This window comes from Callorhinus ursinus, unplaced genomic scaffold, assembly GCF_003265705.2.
Source record: "Callorhinus ursinus isolate GAN/ISIS: 27379988/994484 unplaced genomic scaffold, GSC_fseal_2.0 scaffold13, whole genome shotgun sequence".
NCBI classification, from domain to species: Eukaryota; Metazoa; Chordata; class Mammalia; order Carnivora; family Otariidae; genus Callorhinus; species Callorhinus ursinus.
The window spans coordinates 45,921,873-45,949,113 of NW_027397075.1; the positions used below are offsets into that span (position 1 = coordinate 45,921,873).

The 27,241-nt window shown below is 39.3% G+C and overlaps 1 protein-coding gene across 9 annotated transcripts in view; it reads right to left on the reverse strand.

Moving 5' to 3' along the window:
- Positions 1-16,222: 16,222 nt before the first annotated feature.
- PROX1 (prospero homeobox 1) overlaps positions 16,223-27,241 on the reverse strand; it is a 57,488-nt gene continuing 46,469 nt past the window's right edge. For all 9 annotated transcript variants that reach the window (XM_073900185.1, XM_073900187.1, XM_073900181.1 and 6 more), the window contains one exon: positions 16,223-21,830. In XM_073900185.1, the coding sequence (XP_073756286.1) occupies positions 21,645-21,830 (186 nt within the window). In that variant the 3' untranslated portion in view covers positions 16,223-21,644. The remainder of the gene's footprint in view (positions 21,831-27,241) is intronic.

Below are 27,241 nucleotides of genomic sequence, written 5' to 3' on the forward strand. Positions count from 1 at the left end.
TATAGAATTTGTATGTTTCTCTAAAGACATCTTTCTTGGAACTATCGGGTTCCTGTTCCAGTGAGAATGAACCTTAGTCTAAGTTGGCTGCACAGGTGTCAGTCAATCCCCTGTATGATTCCTGGTTTGTTTTACTTTTTCTTCATTCCCCATCTCCTTTTTTTTTCCTTTGGCTTTTCACCTTCATTCCTGTTGGAATACATCTCAGGTAAATTTTTCAGAAAGAGTACATGGAAAATAGGCTTTTGAGTCGTTGCATATTGGAGTGTTTACTCATGATTGCTAGTTTGGATTAATATTATATTCCAGGTTTTCATACTCTGAAATAGTGTTTTAGGGAGTAACAAAGAGTTCAGGCAGCAAATAAGAAAAGCATTCAGGCAGAGGAAACATCTATGCAAATGTACTGAGGCATGAAATAACAAGGTATGTCTTGGGAACCAGGAGCAATTCAATACTGTAGGGATGTGAGGGGCAAGAATTAGGGAGAAAGTATTAGGAAAAATGGCAGAAGGAACAGGTAGGGATCTTGTTGACCAGGCTAAGGGGATTAGATACAATACTAAAGTGAAAGGGAACTCTGCAGATTAGTCTGAATCTGGGAAATACCAGAACTGTGATCCAGAAAGATTAATGACTTAGAGCAGTTGTATGAAGAATGGCCGTGAGATAGGAAGAAAAGGAACCAGTGCAAAAGAGGTAACTTGTTTGTTATAGCTGGGTGGAGAATGGTAGAGTAGTCGCCAGGGACAGATCATAAGGGGGGTTACAGACCAAAGTTAAAGACTTTGGACTTTATTCTGGAGCAGTGGCAAAACTCTAGGTTCGAATAGAGGGACAGATTAATGCTTTAGAAAAATCACTTGATACCATGCAGGAGAATGAATTAATGTTGGGGTAGAAAGACCGAAGGAAGGAAGGCCAATCACAATGTTGTTCACTTCTTGCCATTGTAGAACCTGGGATGAGAGGTGACAGGGCTTGAATTAGGGTACTGTGGCTGGACAGGAGTGAATGGGTTTGAGTGATACAAGGAACATGAATTGACAGCCAAATAATGGTTGATCAGATGTGGGAATCGAGAGAAGAAAGACAGAATGACTCGTGGGTTCTCAGGTTGGTCCAGTGGATGGATGAATGACTCCGTTCACTTAGGAAAATACATTTTGGGGGAAAGATGTCATAATTTGGGATAAAGCAGATGAGTCACATGTGGATCTCTTTCCTTCTCTCCTTAAATAGAAGTCACTTTTATCTGGCTGGTGAAGCAAAGAAAAGAACTTAAGTGTATTTTCTCCTCCTCTCCTGGAAACATCGCCCCTTTGGCTTCCTGGCTTTAGAGGGACCATCGTCTTTCAAATGCTCTCCATTTACTCCAAAAGTAGGGGTCCTTTACAGTTGCCAAACCCTGGACCTAGAACTGTTTCCCCTCTTCTTTGGTCACAGGATACTTACCCTTTCGATGTCAGTGTCAAATCACCTCCTCAGGGAAGCCTGCCTGCTCCTGCCCCAGCCCTGGGGACACTTGTTTCTCCATGACCCTTGCCTTCACATTACTAAGCTTCTGCACCAAGAAAGAACTTTGTAGTCTCTGTGGTTCCTTTGTTTTTGTGAATAACTGTCTACCCCACTAGAGTATAGCCTCCACCAGGGTAAAAACTATGTCTTACTCATCACTGTTTTCACGAAGCCTAGAACAAATGTTTGTTGAAGGAATGAAAGAGAAGAATGCCCTGAAGCTTAGGGTGGCTGTGACCGCAGAGGCTTCCTGCCCCCAGAGTGAAATGACTCTTCTCAGACAACTCTCAGCAGCTGTTTGAGAAGCCGCGTGGCTAATTCCCAGACAGCAGTTTATCACGGGCCATGCTGGGGCCACTGCACACAGTTCTGACAAAACTATGGGTCTCTGAGGGACACTGCTTCGAGTTCTGATCTGGGGAAGCCACATTTGCTGCCAGGTCACTCTGGGCAACAACCAGCAGGAAGCTTGCAATGCTACCTACAGACAAGGGGGCACATGCAACCGAAGCGCTCCCCTTTTGGTGCATTTGCTGTCTGGAGACCATGAGCTCCTCGAGCATAAGTGGTCATGTCCGTTTCTCCCTGGATGCAGCTGAGTGCTGACCACAGAACATGAGTTCGATACAAATGTGTTAAATAAGCAAACATATACATTAAGATGGAGCTGCTGATCTGCCATCATATCATTTCTTTTACAGTAAAATTTTTTATAAAATTGTTTTAAAATTATAAAAGCAATAAAGCTTGTAAAAATTCAAGTAATTAGAAAGTTTACACAGTAAAAAAGAAAAGATGCCCTTCATGTCTCCTCTCCAATCCCGAGTATCTATTTTCTATCTGTCTACCTATCTATATCTGTCTTTCTATCTATCTATCTCTCTATCTATCTCTCTATCTCTCTATCTATCCATCCATCCATCTATCCATCCATCTAGCTATCTACTATCTATCTATCTATCTATCTATCTATCTATCTATCTATCTAATCTATCATCTGTTTGTCTATCTCTGGTACAAATTGCTCCAGACCACTTAGAATCAACCCATAGGCTGGGGTGCCTGGGTGGCTCAGCCTGTTAGGCTGAGATAACTCTTGATTTTGGCTCAGGTCATGATCTCAGGGTTGTAAGATCAAGCCCTGGGTCAGGCCCCAGTGAGTGTGGTGTGCTTAAGAATCTCTCTTCCTCTCTCTCTGTGCCTTACCCCCACAACATATACTCTTTCTCTCTCTCAAAAAAAGGCACCAATTAAGTTCTCAATTACTCATTCTGTTAGATGTATAAATAAATATAATTTTAAATATAAATGTGATTATGTGATTTACTATATTTCGTAAAATCTAAGAGGCATCAATTGTAAGTCATGCCATCATTTTAGGTTTTACTAAGAACAAAAATGCTACCTACTATAATTATTAGGAGCTATTGATTGTATGATGCACCACAATTTCAGAAGTGTTGATATGTAGGAAAAAATGATTTTTAGAATCAACAAAATACAGTAATATATTATTCTGCTCCTAGATTTTTCTAGTTAGTAATTTGCCTTGGAGATCTTTCTGTGTTGTTATATAAAGATCTATCTCATTTAAAAAATTAGTCTATAGTATTCCAGATAAGGATATCAAATAATTTATTTAATCATTCATCTACTGATAGATTATAATGGTTGCATTTGAGAACAGTGTTTTAAATAAAATTTCTTACATATTTTTGTGTATTTTGTGAATATATTCATTTCCTAGAGGTAGAATTACCAGATCATATTAAATTTTCAGTTACTGTCAGTTTGTCCTCTTAAAAGTATCTATTTATTTATTTATTTTAAAGATTTATTTATTTATTTGAGAAGAGAGAGAGCATGCGCCTGTGTATGCATATGCACAAGAGGGGGAAGGGCAGAGAGAGAGAGAGAGAGTCCTCAGGCAGACTCCCTGCTGAGTGAGGAGACTGACACGCGGCTTAATCCCGGGACCCTAGATCACGACCCGAGCCAAAGTTGAGAGGAGGACGCTTCATCGACTGAGCCACCCAGGTGTCCCTAAAAAATATCTACTTACAATCTTGCAATAATGCCTCAGAGTGCCTACTTCCCCATACCTTTGTCAAAACTGGATTATATCTATAGTTTCCATTTTTCTAATCTAATTGGCAAAAAAAAATGGCATTATGTTTTAATTTGCACTTCTCTTGCCAATCAAGGTAAGCACATTTTCACATATTCATTAGCCACATTTATTTCTTCTTTGGTATCTTGACTATTCATGTCCTTTGACCATGTTACTATTGAATGCTAGTTTTTTTATGACTTATCGGTGTATTTTGTACAGTAAGGCTCATTAGTCTAAATGTATCTAATATGTATTTTCTTTTTATTTTCTCTAAATTTTTCCAGTTTTGTTGCTGAGATGTAACTTTTTATATAGGCATACCTTTAATTTTATTTTTGTATGGCTTCAGGCGGGTTCTGTGTTGTTTAAAATATCTTCCAAACTGCAAGATGGTAGAATTAGTTTTCCAGAATGTTTGTGAGTGTTGTATGTATGAGTGTGTGTGCATGTGTGAATATATATTTTCAACCTTTTGTCCATCAATAATTTATTTTTGCATATGTTGTTGGGTGGGGATCTAACTTTCTTCCCTATCATTAGCAAATCATCCCAATGCTCTTTGATGAATAGCTCTGAATGTCTTTTGCTGTAGAATATCTTTTTATCCTAATTTGAAAGTTATCTTTATTATAGACAAAATTCCTATATTTACCTGTGTCTGTTTCTGGGTTTTCTCATCTGCTTTCTTGAACTATGTTTCTCAGTCCTAATTACCGTGACTTCATATTTTGTTTTTCTATCCACTGGGGCAAATCATAGAAAAAAATTGACAGAAATATACATTGGTTCTCCAAATATTGATTGCTTGTCCTCTATGTGCTGGGCTTTGTTGTAAGTCCTTGAGTGTATCCAACAACCTTACTGAACTTCGATGTAATTTTTAATAGTTTTAAAAACGAATTCTCTTTTTAGTCTTCAATACTTTCTTGGCTTTCTTTGTAGCATTTTCTCTTCTAGGTGAACTTAAAAATTGTTTAAGTAAATAAAAATTGCTATGTTCCATAAACAGTCCTTTAAATTTAATTGGGATTGCATTAATTTATAGAGTAAATTGATTGCATTAATTTACAGAATAGTTATTGAGCAAATTAGGCAAAATAACTGCTTATCATTTTGGGTCTTCCTGTGCAAAAAGTTATACCTTCCCTTTATGTGCCCTACTTTCCTTTTTTTTTTTTAATGAGGATAATGATTGCATTAATATCTCATAAGATTTCTGAGATTAAAGAAATCTTCTAGATAATTCCTAGCACATTATAAGAACATAATAAATATTAGTTACTATTATTATTATTATTATCATTATTGCCTAACTCAATTCTTTTAGGTCTTCTTTATGTCTTTAGAGTATAGTTTTATGGCTTTACTCCTGATATTTTATAGGTGTGGTTATTATTTTATTTTCATTGTATGCTCTGTTTATTGCTAACATATAAAAAATGTAAATTGAAATGTACATGAATTCTCCCAGTATTTATAGAGTGTCCTCTACGGGCTTTTCCCGTCCTTCCTCCAGTCTAGCTCTGGTGCCATTGGGATACCAGGTGTGGACAAACAGAGGTCAGTTTCAGGAGTTACCATGTGAGCTTCTCTCAAAGTTGACATGTTATCACTCCAAAATCAAACATAAATACATTTTCAATGCTCAATTGTTCATATTAATCATCCCTCTGACCAGGTTGGATACATTGGAGAATTGGCTATATTGTACATGGAAGTAATAATTGCCATCAGAAACTCTGAATACTGACTTATACAAAATACAGATTTGACCATCTACTTTGCAAGCAGCCATTTTATCTAAAGGTTAGGAAAGCAAGCTTGTTTTGAGACATCAAGGATAACTCAGGATGCCCAACAAGAGAATATGGCTTGGTGGATTCCAGCCATTCCTATGATTCTAAGAGAGGAAGTGGCTAAGGGTTACCCAATCTACCAGAATGTTTAGATCCAATACTTTCAAATGGAAGCTAGTGTACAGCATCTCACTATATGCTATGCTAGTTAGAATAGAGTGGCTGAAGCTGCTCTTAGTCTAAAAGAATATCATCCCAGGAGATTTATTGGTGTGCTGGGCAACTGAGTCACATCATTAATATCAAAGGAAGACTACGGTGGCCTCTATGGTAGTTAGATTTTTTTTTTTTTTAACTCCCCAAGCAAAGGTTTCCACATATAGATATTTTGTTGGCTGTGTCCAGGTCTAGGAAGCAGTCACACAACTCCAAGGTTATGTATTTCTAGTCTTTCAAATCTCAGTGGAGCCCACTCAGTCTATACTCAGATCATTTAAAAGTGAATATTGCTGTTCTGAACAATGTTGAACTTTCTCTTATCTCTCTTCATTCTTACTACCATGGTATCCCCTCAACTATCACCGGCCTGATTCCACTGTGTCAAATGTATGCAGCAGAGAAAGGAGATACACCAGCAGCTGGAGGAGCTGAGCGGAAGGAAGGAGGCTAAAACATATTAATCCCATTTTAAGTAACAGGCACTGTGTTAAATGCTTTCAGATACAATACCGCATCTAATCCTCATGGCAATCTTGCAAGGAGAGCATTGTTATGATTATTTTCACACACGAAGAAACTGAGGCTTAGAGAAATTAAGGAACCAGGGTCTGAACCAGGGTCTCTTAAATTCCAAAACCCATGGGTCACAAGTGTCAGTTCATTCTGAGCTCCAGCTAGAACTACCTAGCATCTTAGGCCAGGTCTCCAGGAATCCCTGAGACAAGACTTGTGTAATACTGAGGCCAAAGAGGAGTCTAACTGAGTTGAGCCTATCCACTTAGCCCTGGGTTTCTTTACTGGGAGGGTGATCTGCAAAGCTCTCCTGATGGGCAAGTCAAAATTCTTTCCAACAGAATGAAGACCTGTAGTCATCATGGGAATGTGGCTATGTTGTTCTTTCAGCTACAAAATCGGCTTCTTGGAACCAGGTCACAGACTTGTAGGAGTTTCCATCCACAATTTTGCTTAGTCTGTTAAGATCAGATGAACAGGGCTGAGGAAGCTGTAGGCAGACAGAATTAGTGGTAATTCTTTCCCACAATACTGCACTCCATTCTTCTAACATACCTCAAGTGCATGCCCTCGGCCAAAACAGATCTGGCAAGAGGGAGATTAACAATGATGACAAAAATAGTCCCTGACTTGATAAAACAAATATCAACTGGGTCAGGGGACAAGAACTGCCCATAACCAACCTTGGAATCTAATATGTTCTTCATGAGGGCAGGATTGCACCATCTTAAGTATTTCACCTCATGCTAACTCTGAAGTTAGACCTTATACCACTGCCCTTGAACTTAGTCAATATTTGCAGACTGCAGGGGAGAAAAAAAGAGTATACAGATCAGCAAGAGGGGTAAATGTAAGATATTCGGGAATGACTTTTTTGGTTTTCTGTCAGCTCATAATTCCTTATTTGTTGACCTTCAGAGACTAGGTTACTCAGGCAGATGTTTACTATCACAGTGTGTGTGTTGTTGGGGGGGGGGAGGAGGTGGCGCTAAGTTTTCATTGAATAAAATGTGGCTTTGTCTCCGTCTGGTCTCCCTAATTTCCTCTCAAGATAAAGATGAGCTCATTTGCACCTATCCGCCTCTAGATCAGTAAACACTCTGCATGGGTCAAATTCCAGCCCCAGACCTGAGGCTCCGGCACTTCGGGAGCTCATTGATTTTCCCTTTCCTGAGGCTTCAGGGTGAGAGGTCAGGGCAGGTGGGGGTGCCGGTGGCCTGGATTTCCTCTGCCTCCCACCTTTGGCACCGGACATGCTCTGCGCAAGGCTCCAGTTCCCAGAAGTGTGAGCGGTAAATCCCAATACTCCCAGCACCAGTTTCTGTACCTGAGTGCGCCTTCTTCACCATGCCCCTCTGTACCCCCATTCTGCTCTCTACCCAGACTTCCAGCATGGGCTTTGTATCATCTGTTTCACAAGTTAATTTTTTTTCCTGCTCACTCACCCTGAACGCCGGTCTTCCTAAATAAAGTTTCCCTGCCTCTTTCCCCACTTCTTCCTTACCTGTGGTAGGGCACTACAAACCCATTGTCACACTGACCCAAGCAAAACACAGCATATCCCTTCTGCACATTTGATGCCCTCCCCCCCTGCACCTATCCCATGCACCCCAACATCCTGCTTGGAGCATACTCAATGGAGGAAAACATATCTAGCTCACTCCTATTTGAGTACCCAGCTTTCTTCCCTTACCAAATGACCCACGAGAGTTGATTTGGGTCATCAAACTGGCAAGAGAAAAGAAAAAAGAATCAAGCACCAAAGGTGGCATTTAAAACATCAGTGACCTCCCTGTGGGGGCAGCCAGGTCTCCCACACCTCATGGTCAATGATAATTCTTCCTGCCACACTGCCTCTCCCTCCTACCATTTCTTGAGCACACCGTATACCAAGCACTTTGCATAGCACAGCTCATTTACTCCTTAGTTTGAGAGGTAGGTGTTATTTTTATAAAAGACCTTTATTGTGTAAAGTAAAGATTCAAAAAAAATTAAAACCCGAAGTCATGGCCTCAGCCTCAGGTGTAGGTGTGTCTGGCTCTGTGCCTCCACCTTCTTCAGGAGTTGCTGACAGCTGGGGTGAGCTGGACGATACAGCTATTCCCCCCCTCCTCGGGAACACAAACCAGACCCGGGGGTCCACTGATGCAGGGCAGGCCTGCATTTCCTCTGTGCGGGGGAGGGGGCGCTTTCCCTCTGCTTTCGTATCTTTTAATATGTTCTATATTTTTTTTAAAGATTTTTATTTATTTGACATAGAGAGAGACAGAGAGAGAGGGAACACAAGCAGGGGGAGTGGGAGAGGGAGAAGCAGGCTTCCCACGGAGCAGGGAGCCCCATGCAAGACTTGATCCCAGGACCCTGGGATCATGACCTGAGCCGAAGGCAGACGCTTAAGGACTGAGCCACCCAGGCGCCCCTGTGCTTTTGTATCTTAATACATATGCCTCTTAAATACCAAAGTTGTGCTTGCTTGCTTGCTGGAAAAAAAAAAAATCACACGTCTACATTTATTCAGAAATGTATAAAGTAAATGTGAAAACTCCTCTCTCACCTAAATGCCTTTTGCCTCCTTAAAGATAGCATTTACTATGAAGGTGTGTGTTCTCATGGACAGTATGTCTGTGTGCGCATAGAGATCTAGATAAAGGTGTATCAACTTGAAAAAATATGAAAGTAGAGTCATGTTATATAAATATATTGCTATATTTACTTCAAAAGATTGACAACATACTATGGATAACTTTCCATTTCACTACATAGCTATAGCTCAATCTCAAACTTTGATGGGATACATAATATTCCGTAGGCCATGGAATTAAAATACAAATCTGATGACTAAAAAGCGCAAATAAAACTTTAAAAAAAGCACAGATAAGATTTTTTTTTTTTTTGCATGGCTGTGGTAATATAACAGGGAAACTTCTTCTTGAGGTCATTTGTACCCAAGTTAAAAGGTATTTTATTTTAACATATTTTAACAATTCATCTAGTGATGGATGTTCAGTTTGCCTGCAATTTTCCCTTGTTACTTATAATGCTGCCATGAATATCCCTGAACATGCCACATAAAATTTAGATACAGTAACTGAAGTCTTTCCATCTGTGACTCTTCCTTGTTCAGTCCAGGGCAAGCACGGCTTCTAGAAGGGATCCATGAAGCAAACGCAGAGAATTAAGAATCAAGGTTTTGACTTTAGAATTTCTAAATAGGGTCTTAACATTTAGTATTGAGATAATAGTCTTGAAAGTCAAGGTTTTTAATTTGCCAGAGCCAGGCTTTTTTTTTCTTTTGGTGATAAGAAAGACTGTTTTATGTTCTTTGCAGCATTATTTACAGTAGTCAAGATAGGGAAATAACCTAAGTGTCCATCTATGGATGAATGGCTAAAGAAAATGTGATATATATATATATATATATATATATATATATATATCAATCAATATATATATATATAAAATGAAATATTCAGCCATAAAAACGAAGGAAATCTTGGGGCACCTGGGTGGCTCAGTCGTTAAGCGTCTGCCTTTGGCTCAGGTCATGATCCTGGGGTCCTGGCATCAAGCCCCGCATTGGGCTCCATACTCCGTGGGAAGCCTGCTTCTCCCTCTCTCACTCCCCCCCTGCTTGTGTGCCCTCTCCTGCTGTGTCTCTCTCTCTCAAATAAATAAATAAAATCTTAAAAAAAAAAAAGAAGGAAATCTTGCCATTTGTGACAATGTGGATAGACCCTGAGGGTATTATGCTAAGTGAATGAAGTAAGTCAAATAGAGAAAGACAAGTACTGTATGGCCTCATTTATGCATGGAATCTAAAAAACAAACAAACAAACCAAGCTTACAGATACAGAGAACAGATTGGTGGTTATCAGAGGTGGGGGGTGGAGGATGGGAGAAATGGGTGAAGGAGGTCAAGGGGGTCAAAGAGGACAAACTTCCAGTTATAAAATAAACCAGTCATGGGGATATCAGCACACCACACACATACCACACACACACATACACACACACACACACACACACACACACACGGAATTATTGCTATTTCATTACATATTGGATATAGGGGAAGGGATGACTTGGAATAAATACTGAAATTTTCCTGAAAAATAATTTTGACAGGGTAAGGTGAAATGATGTATGTTTAAATGCTAAAAGAAAAGACTTTAGTTTTAAAAGTAAAACACCAAAGGAATCAAGGCAAAAAGCTTAATCCACAAAGAATAACAGAGCAATAACAAATGAGGAGCTAACTTAACTTATCCTCACTGGCTGCAAGTTTTCCTGGACTGAGGGACAAAATGGCCAAGAGACTTAGTCAGACCCCATCCTTACAAAGGCACCCTGGCCCTAGTGGGTGGGCTGAGCCTGAGGCTTGGGTAAATGTGACAGAAGAGCCAAGAATGTCTGAGGTTTAGAAGAAAGAATTTGTATCTATATACTACTACCTGACACCTCGACTCCAGAAGGCATGTAGAAATGTCTGGGCCAACATGGTGTGGCTATGGTCTGGTACAGACATGAGTACCAGCCTCAGAGTGGCTTGAGAAAAGAGTCACGTGTTCCTGTGTCCAGACCACTGGACATATGATGGCAAAGAATGAGCCAGCGAGGGCCTGAGAATGCCTCAGAGGAAAGTGGTGTGAATTCTGCATGTCAGAAGCCCAATACAGTGATGACCGTTTTAGGAAAGCATGGCACCTTGATAACAACTCGGAATCAAATGCTAAAAGAAAAGACTCTTTAGTTTCAAAAGTAAAACATCAAAGGAATCAAGGCAAAAAGCTTAATCCACAAAGAATAACAGAGCAATAACAAATGAGGGGCCAACTTAACTTACTCTCTAAGACTAGAGAGGACCAGAAGCCTCCTTGCTAGCCCGGGAACTTAGATGACCATCCTAAGGCAAAGGTGCAGAAAGGGATAAAACCTAGTCTGAGATGGTTGAGCATGCCTGAAGTCTGAGATGGTTTCTCTCATCACACAAAACAGGAGCCTGGTATAAGAGTTTAACTTGAGTTGTAAAAAAAAGAAAAAAAATCACACATTTTAATGTAACCAAATATGTGCTTTGTAATTCCTGTTTGCTCATGTATGCAAATATTCTAAAAAGTTGATTACTAGATGTGGGGTTGGTGAGACAAAGGCATGCACATTTTTAAAAATTATGGATAATACCAAGTTCCTCTCCAGTGCCATATTGCTTACAATGGCAGCTCTCATAAGCTTCACCAAATTGCCTGGGGTCCGTGCTGCCCAACTCACTTGTTTAGAGCCTGGTATCTTACTCTTTCCTCTTAGAATATAAACAAATAGGTTTTTATTTTAAATTGGTATGCTGGAAAATGAAAATGTCAGGATTCCTTTTATGTACACTGAATAACATATTTTTAATTAACATTACTTCTCTGGATTTCTTTTCTCCTTTTTCTCCTTCTTTTTGAAATTATTGAGAGAAATCCTTAGAGGTCTTCTATATGAATCTGGCTTTTTCCAAAGACTTGGAATTTCAAAAAGACATGTTAAAATGAGATATGACCTCTGAATTAGGCAACCTGGTGAACTAAAATGGCTGATCTAGCAAAGGCTACTTAGCTCTTGTTAGAGAAAAAATTAGGAGACACTAGCACATAGTGGTTGGGTTAGCTGACCACGCCAACAAGAAATATTTGTTTCCATTGTCATTAGGAGGAAGGAAAGATAAAACATCAAGAAACTTTTTCCTGCTTTTCACCAAGAAATAAACCCAGATCTTCGTGCATCCCAGTTTATTACAAATAATGAACCCTGCTTGTTTGCAGTATGGCATTTTTCTTTTTTACTATACTGCTCAACTAAATTTACTTATATTTTTATTTGGGATTTTTGCATTTTTGGTACTAGATGTGGGCTACATAAAACAAATTGGATGAACTATCCAATATGATCTCTTTTTGAATATTTGATATATTTCACCCATAAAACCATAAAGGCCAGGTGCCTTTGGAGGAGGAGAGACTTTGTTTAAGTTTTGTTTTTTGCACAACTTTTACAATTTCTTCTATGGCCTTGGTTCTTTTATTTTTATTTTTTTTACTTATACAGTAAAACTTGATACCTTCTTTTTGCTTAGAAATGCACCCACTTCACCGAGATTTCTCACATATCTAACCATAGTGTTGATACCACAAATTCTTGACTACCAAATGGAGAAAAGACATATATAATACTCAACTGGTAATGTATAATTATTTATGAGCTTTTCAGTTGCACACACCCATATCAGGCTTGGGTGCATGATCATTTACCCTCCTCTGTATCAGACTTCAAGACTCTTGCTCCACCTCACTATCAGTTGCTGAGCTGGGATTTAGGGAGAACATTTCCTCTGGTTACCGAAGATTTTCCACTTGTGAATAATTGGAAATAGGACCATTGATTTTTTGAATAATTTCCCAACAGGTCAAGGGTAACAACAATGACAAGAAATCCATAGTCCAATTTTGATGGTCTAGAGCTACTCACACCAAGGAATTTCCAATACCAGCAAAGCACAGAGTACTATTTGCACAAGCAATGGGGAAAACCCAGTGCTTTCTCCACTGGCAGATTTATTTGCAGAGACACAGGCATTTTTTCCAGGGTGGCTGCCAAACTATCTCCTGAGCCTGTCTAGCTAGCACCTGGACTACTCAGCAGGGGGCTTTGCAAATAATACCCTCCCCTTTGCCAGGGTAGAGGCAGGCTGAGTGATTCTGTTTCAGGCTGTTGTGGCACCTTAATCTTTCTAAGCTGCTTCACTCCTATTCTGGGGCCTACCCAAGCATGGCTGGCAGGAGGTGGGGCCACAGCTCTAGGCCTGAGACTGAGGGCAAGGGCCCAAGGGGAAATGGTAAGTGTGGGAGAGAAGCTTTCAGTTCCTGAATTCAAAATTTGAATATCCTGGGAAATGGCAATGGATCTGGGCATAATTCTTCCATCACAACTTAAAACAACATGGTGAGTGGACAAAAGCCATCAATTGTGGGAGAAGAAAGGAAATGAATAGTGATTCAGCACAAACCCACGTCCCAGGTTCTGTGCTCTTTCTATGTTGTAAGAATGATCTCTCTTTCTTTTTTGAAGGTTTGTCAGAACTCACAGAAGCTGTTATTTAATTTTTACATTCATCCTCAAAGATTCCGTACTCTACCCAATGAGTGTTGTGTTGTTATTTAGCAGAAAACTGCTTTCTTTAAGTGAAGGTTTGGCTGAACTTACTTGCTATTTACTATCATATTCATACTTAGAGATCTGCTCCGTTGCACCCAACAAGATTATTGTTATTTCAAGCAGAGGACTCCTTTTTTTTTTTTTTTTTACAATGAACATTTTAGTTTATCTTATTATAAAGATGAAACTCCTTTGGTTCAAAGAGGTCTCAATCTGTTGGCCCCTGAGATAATATATTACCTTAGAGATCTGAGGCATAAAACCCACTGAATTTGATTCTCTCTAAAATTTCATGAGTGCTAATCACTTTCCTCTACCAGGAAAATCTCCAAGATCCAAGGGAGAAGGGTCCTTCCTTCTGTGAGTCCTTATGAACGGTTTTTGGAGACATTTGGAAGGACTCTATGACTATGGGCAGGAAACAAGACCTGGAGAGGGAGGGAAAAAGCCGGAGAGGCAGAAATGCTTTGACAGACAGTATTGTGTTCAGGCTAGGTGTAGCCATGAGTGATACCACCCAAAAGACCTGGCATTATGTTTCCTGGGGGAAGTGTCCAGCCCCTCATCACTCACATTCAGGGGACCTTGGACCTCATATGAAAATGTAAAATATATTCCTGTGTTCAATGTAACTTTTTATGCACATACCCCTGGAAGAGAAACACACCAAACACCATGGTTGGTAGCTGGTTAACTTTACTGGATGGATCATCCCTGTGGACAGAGGGAGGCTGGGGCAGCACAGGAGCGCCCAGTGCTTGGCAAGGGGCAGAGACACTGAAGGGACAATGGATCGTGAGCAGAGAGAAAAGGATCCAAAGTCACACTTGGCCAACTTCAGAATTTTGCCTTTGCCTTGTCCTGCATCTTAAGTTGCCTTTCTTATGAGAAACAAAAATATTTTAATAAACCTTTTTTTTTTCCACATAGTAATCTGTTAGAGAAGGTCAACAGGGTGGCTACATGATCCCAAGGATCCGTTCCCTTTTTTTGGATTCTTCTGGGCACTCAGGGGCTATGTGTCTTGTCTAGGTTTCCCTGGATAGTAAAGATTTTTAGAAATGAACTGGTTAAAGGAAGGTCTTCTGACACCCAAAGCAGTGTCTCTTGATTATTTTCCCTTTAGTGAAAGAAGTTACCCTTCACGTTTTGACACCAGTGTCTTGACCCTCCCTCTAAAGGGTTATATTATTGACTGGGGGGGGAGGGGTGTAGCACACTTATTTCTTCAGTGATCTTTCACAATTTTGTTTAGATGTCATACCAGCCAGTTGTTTTTTTTTAAACTGTATTAGCTCTTTTCCTTTATATAGACTTCCTTTGTATTTTATACCTTTTAAAATACAAGAGTATTCATAGATTCCAGGACTTGGCAATACATGGCAAATATTTGATGTTTTCCTGTGACTTTTTTCAGGGGCATCCATTCCTTACCTCAGCACGTGGTAGTAAATTAATTGTGGAAATGGGGTGCTTTTTAGCTGTTAGTCTTTAAGAAAAACTTGTAAATTGTTTATGATGCTAGATGGTGATAACAGTGAATAAAGCCAGCATTGTCTTTATTATTAGTTTGTAGAGCTTATACTTTCAAGAACATGAATACTGGCAGACATGGAGACATCTGTGGAACATGGTCTGTGATCAGGGGTCAGTACATACTGTTCTAGACCAATGCCACTGGATAATTTAGAGTCACAAAAGGAATGATTTGGTGCTATATTTGTAATAAGCCTATCAAAAACCGTTACGACCTGCTGTAACTTCTTAGTGATTTAGTTGCTACCTGGATTATCCAATCTAGTTTAAAGCACATCAGTTTTAAATAAATACAAGAAGATAGAAGAGTCATTATATTACTTCAAATGACTTCTATCTTCCAAGAGCAGGTGAAAAAGGGGGGAGTGTCTTCTTTTTTCTCTAATCAGGGAATAAATATTTTGGTGTAGAGAGATGTAACATGCTCTTTTGCCAAATTAAGGTAGGAAGACTGGAATATAAATCTGTGCCATTGATAGAAAAATAAGTTTAAGTGAAAAAAATATTGTTATTATTTAATAGTTTTGATATTGCATTGATTCTAAGCACCTTTGTGTGAACAGGGTCAAAATACAATTTCATCATTTAGGTGAAAGCCAAAGAAATCTGAGATTAAGAAGACTCAGTCTACAGTAATATGGAAGCCAGAAAGGGAGGTACGGCTGTGAATGATGGATAATAGAGTCAATTTCAAGTAGGTAAGGGATTTTTGCTAATTCTTCCTGCTCCTGATCCAAGGATAAAGGAGACAGGATTTTAAACCAAAGTGAAAGAGATAAAGGAAATTTTCAAAAGCCATAGGACCAGTGTTCTTAGTATGAAACATGCTGCCAGTCATGTTTGAAGGAACATTCTAGAAACGTTTTCGAAAATTTACGTTAGTACTTAGTTCTGAGTCCAACCAGAGTAGAAACAATATGAGCTCCCCCCCCCCATATTTCAAGTGATATATTTGCCATTCTTTGACTTTTGGGAACATCTCTCCTTGTTCTTAGAACCGTTAGACGTTTGCCATCATTGAATTAAATTTAGCTCACAACATTGTTTTGAGCCAAAGCTTTTGTCATTTTTAAATTTTGAGGGTTAGATAAAGTTAAATCTGTGAGAAGAGTTTTCAAAGAGAAATGTAGCCAATTACTACAACAGTCTGAAGAAAAAAGATCATTTCTAGGAGCTGCATGCATTCATGTTAGACTTGTGTAATTAAGCATTTTAATGAAAGCAAAGCTCCAGAGTGGATATTAGTCACAAGTAGCCCGTTGTCCTAAAATGGGACACAGGACCAAAAGTTAAATATCATGTGTTTAAAAAAAAATCAAACGGCACTGAGCTTGTAATGTATATTTTATTTTGCACAAGCTTGCATATATACTGCACATACATTCAGTTTAAGAGAAGATGGAAGGCACACAAGGCAATTGGACTACTGTATCCTTTAAGTGGTACAAAGCAAAAGGTAAAAGTTTGGAGAGTATACAAAAGCTTAAAACACACAAAGTAAAACCCCCTACCCACCCACCCACCCCCAACAACTTTTTTCTGTTTTAAAATTTAGTAGCTGCCAAACTAAATTTTTGTACTTTTACTTTAAAATCAATTGTCTACTGCACCTTTTTATTTTCTTTTTAACATGGACAGGGAGTCTCATTTTTTTTATCATATCAATTAATATTACAGTACATCCTTGGTAATACAAAATTGTACACCTTCATCAAATAAATTAGGATAAATTAAACCAATAAATTATGCAAAGTCTTCAGAACAATAGACAACAACAAAAATCCACAATTGAAATTGCCTCTAGCTAAAAAAAAATCAAAAATTGACTTTATCAGTTCAGTTATTGTACTATATTCAAATCAAAGGGTCTTTATTACAAAAAAAGAGCTTAATAATGCTATTTACAACATATTGCTAAATAATATAAAGGCAGTGTTTTGTCACGGTATATACTATATACATATGAGAAGTGGCTGGGACAACATCGGGAGAAGCCATGACCTTTGATTCTTGTAGGTAGCACTGAGACCAACCCCAAATATGTTTTTCTAATTCTAATCTTGAAGTGGTAATATACAATTTGAAAATGCTTTCCCCCCGATGTGGAGGATTAGAATATTTTTAAAACACAGAATGAATACATTTTCACAAAAACGGGCCAGTCTGTTTGTCTTTTCTGCTCATGTTTGTGCATTTTAGAGGGTGTCAGATTTGAGAGAGGGCTCAGTTGAAAGACTCAAAGTCCAGACGCTTCCAGATCCTGTTGTATTCTTAGAAGGATAATTATAAGAAGATGCAAAGGTTAAATACCAGTTTTGATCCCAGCTCTGAATATGAACATTTTAGCTTTAGTTTTATAGATGGTTTACAACCAACAGATCTACAGAAAACAAAACTGCATTTCCTTCAACAGAACATTTAAGTGCAATGCAGTAACCGCTTACTCATATAAACCAGTTACATTCTTTTAAGGGGAGCTTTTTGAAAACAATGCTTCTTGTAATTTGCAAACACAGAGTTTGTACCAGAAGAAAACATTTGTACTATTCACACCAATGAATATTCTATAATATACATGGCAAAGAGATTTTGCTCTATCCTCACATGTACACTGCTTTCAGGGAGTCTGTAAACCACTTTTTCTTTGATGAATTTATGATTGCTTCTGGGGGACATCCTATTTTTAAAGTCCCCAAATCTTCAGCTTTATGACTTAGTATTAACCTGTATGCGTACGTGTGTGTGTGTGTGTGTGTGTGCGCGCGTGCGTGTATGGTTACTTACTGTTTTCATGTACATAGAAAAAAAATTTCATAAATTTACAGAAACTGCATTACCCTTGCCCTTGACATCTGATGAAAGAGACTGTTATCTTTTAAAAGTAGAGAGCAGGATTTTCAAGAATGCTTTCAACTGTCTATACAGTCACTGTAGTGTTCCTAATAAATTCAACAGATGTTGTGAGAATGTAGTTATTTATTAAAATCTCATGTCTTACGTAACAACAGCCATGAGGTTAAATATTTACATTGCTTTATAAAAGTTCCCCTCTTGCTTTAGTGTTTTTGTTTTGCCTTTTTTTTGTTGTTTTTAACATTTTTAAAAATGATATTCACCCACATCCCTAGCACAGCAACAGAGATTCTGCAAACATAAAACACTTGAATTAAATAATACTCGGAGGCACAAAGCAAACTTCAGGAATATGTGGGTGAACATTTCCTTAAATAATTACTACATTCTACCATCTTCCACGTTGTTTTACCATTTAATGTGAAACGTCCTCATTAAACAGCCAGAGATACAGTAAGAATTAAATGTTTTGTCGTTGCAAATAGAACATTCTTTTCACAAAACATAACAAATGTCTAAAATAGGTCCTTAAATCTAGATAGGAAAAGGTAAGCTTTCCACTTCACACGCATATATATATGTATATTTTTACATGTGTGTATATGTGTGTATGTGTCTTCATGTTCACACACCCGCACACACATATACAGCACATGGTATGAAATATTGCTTCTATACTACTTTTCGTTAGGCTAAGAAAACACAAGATTTGCACCACCGTTACAAAAAATTGGCTTCTACAAGAATTTTCAAAACTCGAATGCTGCTCAAACAATTGAAGAAAAAATAATTTGCGGTATCAAACTGTTCTAAAAATTCTCTTCTTCAAAAACGTATTCTCCCGCTTTGTTTTAAAAAGACACAAAATATGCATAGCTATCAACGTTATGTCAAACAGCCAGAAAAAAAATCTAGTGTTTATTGCAGCTGTAGTAATTGGAAATAAAGTCAAAAAGATGAAATCGAAAGCCACAGAAGGCACAAGAACAATTGTACTTGTGGGAAAAAACTGGTATTTTGAAGGATTTTAAAAATCCCCCCGCTGGTGCATTTTAGGTCTAGGCACAGACTATCACCTCAAGTGTATATGCAAAAATAATTTAGGGTTAGCAGAAAATAAGTGGTAATGTGGTATTTCAACATGCACTTTAGACTTCTTTTTTCCTATGTAAACTGTCCCTCCCACCTTCATAGAAAGTTAACTTTCTCCCAAGTAGCCAATTTTCACTTGGTGAGAGTTGAGCTGAGATTTGAAAGATGGTGATTAAAAAAACAAAACAAAACAAAACAAAACCCAACCAAACCCAGAATTTTTAAGTAGGAGTTTTGAGAGACAGGCTTTTGTCACTTTCCAATGCACTGGGAGGCACAAGATTTTGTGATCGTAAAAGGGGAAAAACCACCTAAAAGCAAACGTGATGGAACAAAGAGGTGAGTTTATCCTCATGCAATTTCTACTCTGAAATCATTTCTATGCCTCAGTGAACCTTGAGCGGATATTATCATAGATAAGCACATCAACATTGGTTGTGAACACACACTTTTGCTGAATTTGTCTACTTAAATTAGAATGGCAGGGGAAAATAATACTAAAGATCCAAATGAGCCTGGAATCATTACTGAATTTGCCCCAGATCAGAAGATACTAGCAGTCTGTCTACATAGGTGAATACACTATGGTTTTGCCTTCTACCTTGCAAATGGCAACATGATGTTGATATGAATTACATGGAACAGCAAAGACCCAGTGGTATAATGATGTGAACAATGAATTCCTACTCTTTGATGTGAAGCAAGGCAAAAGAGTGTGACCACAAGTTGAGATTGCTTCCCTACTTTGTGCTGATTGGATTTTTTTTTTTTTTTTGGTTTGCATTTTTTCCAATGTAACGATTATCCGAACATTTTTTTTTTCCCCAAGCAAGCCGGAACAAGAACAAACTGGATCTGCTGGCCCTGTGTGTGCTACATAGGGGAGCACAAGCTGGACGATGCATTTGGTTGGGGGTGCAGAGAGAAGCCGGTGGTGTTCCAGCCTGCGTCGCTGCACTCTGTCCACACTGCGAGAGCCCGTTAGCCTCCTGAATGATGCAGGGCATCATAGGACTGTGCCGTTTAATTTAAAGTCAGCAGGTTTTAAGGCTTTGTGCTGACAATAATTGCCTCCATACATTTCTGTCCATCAGCAGAATTTATAAATGATGGTAAATTACAGCGATTGGGTCAGCTAGTTAGTCACATGGGTCAATCTGCATTCTCGAGTCAAATGTAACTTTTATGAAAATTAAGGGAAAATGGTATTTGTGTTTGGTATAATCTAAATACCAGGTTTGTTCCTGTGTCATTTTAAGTGTAGATCAAATGACCTAAGGGGAAGGAGGGGGGGGGGGCCTCTGGAAAAGCCTATTAGAATGAACAAGGAATTCTTACTGCATCTGCACACAAAACCCATCTGAGAAAACAAGCGTGAATGCCGTATGAATTTTTAAAAGCAAGTATGGGACACTGTACACTTTGGAAAAACTGGAAAAAGAGAAAAGAAGGAAGAAGAGGAGAACCATTGAAGAAAGCATAAAATAGCAGCCAGCTTTCTTATGTGTGCTGGAATTGTGTCTTTTGGGTTAACCCCAACCTCTCCTACGCTGCCTATGCACTGTTCACACGTTTTGGTCAGTACTAGCTTCTGAATTCGAAGAGACTTTATCAGTTGCTTTAAAATGCTGTACCTAAAATGAAGAAACACTTAATTAGACTGTCACCACTTTGAATATCCATCAGGGTAGTGTGGGATCGTATATGAAAAGAGGTCATCCTTACACATGCTCCTCTTCGGAGGTGAAGATCAAGTCAGCTAACTGCTGTCAACAAGAGTCTAATGTAGGCAGGAATTTTATGGTCAACTTGGGATGTCCTTTATTCCTTACTAGAGAAAGGTATTCAGAACATAGTGGTTTTTTTTGGGAAAAAAAAGTGTTAAATATTAAACAGACATAATAACTCGCTGAAGCATATAAACGAAGTTGAGCAAAGAGTACATTTGAAATGTATGCGCCTTTTAATACCCGAAGTAAGATAATAGAAAATGATGTGAAAGGGGTTTTTCTCTACGAAAAATGATCTATACTCACTTATTACGAAGAATCGATTGTAAAATCTAGAGAGGTAATTTGAAGAGTGGGTACAAATTTCCAGCCTCATCTCGAAAGAGTCAGTTTTGTGTAGACTTGCTTTGCCTCCGTTAAGAAACGGGTACGCTCGTTTGGGCTACTTGCCGTTTCTCTTACGGAAAGGCTTGACAGTGACTATTTTTCTTTTTGGAATTTGGCCTTTTGGGGTAACTTTTGAAAAGTGAGCTGTCCATCTGCCACTGGCATTATTTTTAAACATGGAACACAAAGCGACTTACGGAGTTCAAACCAAACAAAATATTTAAGTTTACGTAGTGGTTTCATTGAGTTTTCAGGCCTTCTTAGCAGTAAAAACAAGAGACATGTCACCGTCTGTGGAGCGGTGCTGTGTCCCGGGTCTCCCTCTGCCAACTGCCATTTGCGATAAACCATCGATCAAGCAGAAGCATCTTTAAAATGCCTTTCCTTGCGAATAGAGATTTTTCCACACGTCAACATTCTTTTTCCCTGAAAATTAACCCTATTTTAAAGTCTCCAAATGTTAAGGGCCTCGGGCAAAAGTAAACTAAAGACCGAAGGAAACTAACCATCCCCTTGCAATGGAAAACAAGAGAAAAGGAGCGAAAGATGATGAGGAGGAGCTACCAGCTGATTTCAAAACATATCCATGCCTCCCATACACATCCATAGGAAATCAAAATCTAGACACGTACAACTTGGACATCCAAAGGGGACTGCTACTATTCATACATTCGAAAAGAGTTGTTGAAATTTCTACTCATGAAGCAGCTCTTGTAGGCAGTTCGGGGATTTGAAAATCTCAGGGACTTCACTATCCAGCTTGCAGATGACCTTGTATATGGCCTTCTTCCAGGAAGGATCAACATCTTTGCCTGCGATAATGGCATTGAAAAACTCTCGTAATGTGATCTGCGCAACTTCCAGGAATCTCTCTGGAACCTGCTGATACAAGGAGGCAATGGCATTAATAAAGTTTTCAGTTTCAAGTCTCCAGTTCTTCAAAGGAAATTGAGCTAAGTTCTTTCTTTCAGAAAGGGGCTTACGTGGCACCTGCATTTGCTAAAAATGGCCGGCCTCTATTCTCTTATGTGAAGTCGTTATATATAGTAGCATTGTAATGTGGGGTGGACAGCTTTGTGAAGTTTTAGAAAGGGACTTGTGCAAAGGATACACGCAGACATACTGAAAAACCAGGATTCCCTTCTGAATATTCGGGTGAGAAAAGGGGACATACTGTTGGGATTCCCCACTTCATTAAACAGGTGTATTCCAGGTGCAAGTCTCCAGCTAATCTTTCAGAATTTGAATCCTATTTCCTATTGATTTCCACTGTGAAAACAAAGTGTGTTCTCAAAAGTAGAATAAGAGATCATTGGCTTTGATATCAACGAAACCCCCTGTAAATGAAGAAAACCTAAAGTCTGTATCCTGCTCATAGCAGCAGAGGCTTGTTGACCCAAATGCTAAATTGTATATGAGAGTAGTATGCACCATAAAGTGCTCTACATACAGACAGGGATAAGATAATGACCTTAACGCTGAGTCCCAAAATACAAAATCTGTACTGAGTCCTAAAATTCTACATTGGAAATTATTTTACTCTGAGATTCGAATTGCTCCATGACAGTGATTCATGCAGCTGATAGTAATAACGAAAACATTTCTGGAGTGCTTATTATGTGTCAGGAGCTCTGTTATGTACAGACTGTGAATCATGCCATTCAATTCTCCCAACATCTCTATAAGGTGTCATTGTCCCCTTTCTACTGTGGAGAAAACTGAGGCTCAGAGAGATCAAGGGAATTTTTCAAAGTCCTTACATTCTAAGACAAATATCCTCCAAATAGTCTTTTTATTTTTTAATTATTTTTATGATTTAAAAGATTTTATTTATTTATTTATTTTAGAGAGACTGAGAGGGAAAGACAGAGGGAGAGCACAGCATGAGTGGGGGTGGGGGGTGGGGGGTGGGGGATGGGAGGGAGAAGCAGTTTGGAGAGGGACATGCAGACTCCATGCTGAGCGCAGAGCCTGACACAGGGCTTGATCTCACGCCCCTGAGATCACTACCTGAGCTGAAATCAAGAGTCAGATGCTAAACCAACTAAGCCACCCAGGCACCCCTCCAAATATTCTTTTTAGAATCCCTAATTGTTTATCCTTTTCTTCCACAACAGTTAATATGTGCATGTGTTCTTAATTGTTTATTTAATAGTCCAACGTCTTGTCCAGGGAAAGGGTTAGCTGTTTGATGTACTTACTTAGTATTCTTTGTCAGTTACTCAAGGTGAAGCATGGCTTCTGTTCCGCACACCAAGATAAAGGATTTGCAGAGTCATTCCACAAACTCTTAATTTTCCAAGTACACATGGACCCTCAGTAGATTTCTTTTAGTGGGGTACTTCTGCATTAGTAATGTTTTATTTTTATAGTAAGTGCAGACATATGAGGAAGTAAATGCACTGTAGTTGTATGTGTAGATAGATCTGTCTACACATACAGAAGAGGTGAAAGATTTTCATCTCAGTTCATATATGCCACTTTACCAAGTAAAAGGGAGATATTGTCATGTTAAATAGATTTGATCTCTTTCTCCCACTCTTTCTCAATTTGTGCAATAGACCATTTTATAATGACAGTAACTATTAAGGAAAACTAAAATGATCACCAGGCATCCTTGTTTTATACATTTAAAATTGGACAAAGAGGTTCACTCCTTCCAAAGGTAAGTCACCTGTCTTTTGTAAAGAAAATTAGTAATTCCCCAGATAAAGAAAAGACCCTATCTGGGGCCTATCAGAGTCTAGAAAAAGAGAAAATTTTGAGGAGCCCCTTCCAAAGACATACACCTCAGCGTCTCTCAGGACATAGCTCTCCAAAATCATCCAAACACTCCTTGTCCCTCATGGATGTGCAAACCCATACAACCCAAAGGCCACTCCCTGATGAGAATTCATCTGGATTTTCTAAGGAACGTTGGTGATTTCTCCCTAAAATCCCTGCAGATACATGAGTATTTGTGGGATAGGAGGAGCCTGGAGGAGAGATTTAGATCTCTCACTCACCTCACGCCAAATAAAAAGTCATTAAGCATTTTTGAGTTCTCTCCCCTCTTCCCTCAAAGATAATCCTTCACATTTTATCAGATGGGCATTACTGAGAGAGGGAATCTGGCTGGAGAACAGTGAGGCAGTACAACTATCCACTCTAACTACTTGGTTTGGGAGCTGTTAGCCAAATGCTACAGAAACATAATCATAGGCATTTATTAAAATAAACATTTCAAGAAGTGTGGTTTTCCCGGCCATTGGCAACAGAGGCATGACAAAGATCTATGTTCCTTGAACACTTAGGGACGCAGCAGGGCATGGCAGAGAGCTGTGAGGGACACAGGGTATGGTGGCTGCTCCAGAGGGAGTCAGAGAAGACTGGGAGCTCCTCCACACCAAGGGCCCCACGGGAGGTCTGGAGGTTGGCCCACCAGGGGCCGAGGGAGCAGAGGTCATATTGTTTGAGATCATCAGAGGAGAGATGCATCTAGAACAGCATCAGCAATAGAGGAGGGAGGAAGGGTAGTTCTAGCGTGTGCCCGAGGGCAGATCAAAGTAACTTCTCTGCGGGGGGGGGGGGGGGGGGGAGCTCCCACCCTATTATTATTTGCCATGCTTGTTAATGGTTTTTAGTCAGTTTTACCTTGTTTTAAACATTCATTTCTTTGGCGGTAATCTTGGGCTATCCTTTACTATCTTTTGTATTTGTGTTTTGTGTTGTTTAATTTTTCACCTACTTCTATCTAGTTGTAATGAATTTGCCCCAAGATGTCTTTAGATAAAGAGCGACGGTTTCTAGTCTGTGTATCCCCCACAATGCTTAACAAAGTTTTTTTTGCATAGTCTTTCATAATGAGAGCTTGCCTTCTGCTTTACTCCATACTGCTCTGGAGTCACATTTACCTTCTCCCTCGATACTTAAAAAAAAAAAAGAAAAAAAAATTTAAATAATGCTAAAAAAAGGTAGCATTTAAAGAGTTGGAATAGACCTCAAAAGTCATTTTATAGATGAAGAAACTATGAGGCTCTACAAGATGAATAAATTATGAGAACAAGAGACTCATGTGAAATAACATGTCCAGGTGTCTTATCATTAAACCATGCTGTCTCTCTTTTAATGCATTTTCAGTAATTTCTATTTATATGGGGCATCAAAACCTTGACAAGCTGTAGATCTGTGACTGAGAAAAACCACAGAAGAGCTAGTAACTTCAAAATAAATGTGAATGGTACAAAGGATTCCCAGGAGGAAACTTAGGATATTGGTTTATGTTTGAGAAGGGATAAATTCTTTTTGAACAAATGAAATGGTTTGCTAATTTAGGGCTTACTTTGAGGCAATACTCATACAACAGACTGGGCTGGTTTAAAGTAATTGATAATGAGATCCTCTAATGCTCGAGCAATTAATCTTTTTTGGTGGCTCCAGAGAGGTAAACTGATGAGTAGCACCTGATCTTTTGAGAGAATGCCAAGGAATTCCATCCACAGGTAGAAATATCACCCATGAGAAAAGAGACCCTTACCCCTTTCTGCTTTTTGGGGGGGCTCTCTTAGAATTTGGGTTTACAAGAATGATGTTGCCCATATTTTTCTGTACCTCTTCACACCTAATGGATTTCCAATCACTAATAAACATCTGCAGAAAATCCCTTAGTGACAAGTAATCCCTTATCTAGGTTTCTTTTAATAGAACCCAACAGTCTGCAGAATGAACCCCAGAGTATCTCCTCAGCATCAGGTGGCAACAGTCAATCAAGTCCCTGGAATGCAAGACAATGCAGGCTGCTGGGAGGGGGGGAGGGAAGGCCATGCCTTTGGACATGCCACAGGGGAAAAAACAAAGGCTTCCAAAGTCTCTGGCTAGAACTCTGAAGCTATTGTGGGAGCTGCTGTGCTGAGTGTTCTTCAGGAGAGGAGAATGGAAACTTTGCTTGATAAAAAGGCATCCCAATATAGGAACCTCACCCCAAATGGTCTTGCCTCCCCTTGCCTTGATATTTGGAGAATATAATTGCGACGAGGTACTTGAATGCACTCATAAATTTGAAGGGGGCTGGCTATCAGCATCTACCAATTTCATCACAATCGTTCGTACTTGAGTCTCCTCAGAGCAAGCAAGGGCCTTATGGGCTTTGATGAAATGGGGAAATCGGGAGGATGTTTTCAAATCCGCTCCAGCTGTGGCTGGGTTGCGCGAGTGCGTACGCACACACGAATACACGTGCACACACGCACACACACAGTGTTTTGGGTGGGGGGCTGTTTTGCTGTTCGTTTTTTTTTTTTCTTTCCCTGAGAATGAGTGGCAAAGACACATTTTTCCCCTGTCTTCCTCCTCCTCTTCCCGGTTGCTTTACCTTCAAGGATGATTTGTTTTATTAAACTGACTGTCCCTAGCCTCTGCAGTACATAATAAAAGCCTGACGTAGCAGGCTGCCTGCCTTCTGTGTCCTGCAGACACTCATCATAAGTGTCAGGACATACCAAGGTTAGTGGTCACTGGAAGTGTGCTCGCTGGCCCAAACCTTGCCAAACGCTCTTGGCAGCTGAATGAATGTCACAGAGAATAGAAGGGGAATTACAAAGGTTAAAAAGAAGACAGCCTCTCCTATTTTCTGGAGACAGAGAAGCTGATTTTTCACACCTCTGAAATATCTACAAGCTCATCCCTTGGCCTTTTGCAGGAGACCTAAACCTGGCCCCTTGCACAGTTTCCCATGGATACCTCTCCATCCTCAATCCCCCTTAAAAATTTTGTCCACTGGCCTAATTTTATCAGTGAAATGATCTTTGCTGAAATGGAGAGAAAACAAACCAGGCATAATGCTCTCTCCCCAGCGCCTCCCCAATAACCAAAGGCTCAAATGGCTTATCAAGGTTATCAGTAGATTACAATCTTATCAAGGGAGATCATCTATTCAGTTCATCTTTTAAACTATTATTTTTTTCAAACTTACTTTGAAGGAGAAATGTAAAAGGGAACCTGTGTATGGGCAGGAGTATTTAACGGATGGAAAAGTAACATTGCGGCTAGTATTTTGGTGAATTAGTTTGTGTGTGGGTTTTGTTTCTTCTTCCTTCTCTGCTTTTTTTTTTTTTAATACTATAAAAGGGCAATAAAATGCTGACTGTAAGAAGACAATGTCAAGGAGAAAAGGGTACTGGTATTTTGGATACTCTTCACTGCTCGCCTTGGAGAGAGAGTTATTCTTGTCACAAACCCTTTTGTCTGCATCTGCTGACTGCTTGCCTGTAGCCAGCAGCATACTTTAACTGTTTTGTCACCTCCTAACATCA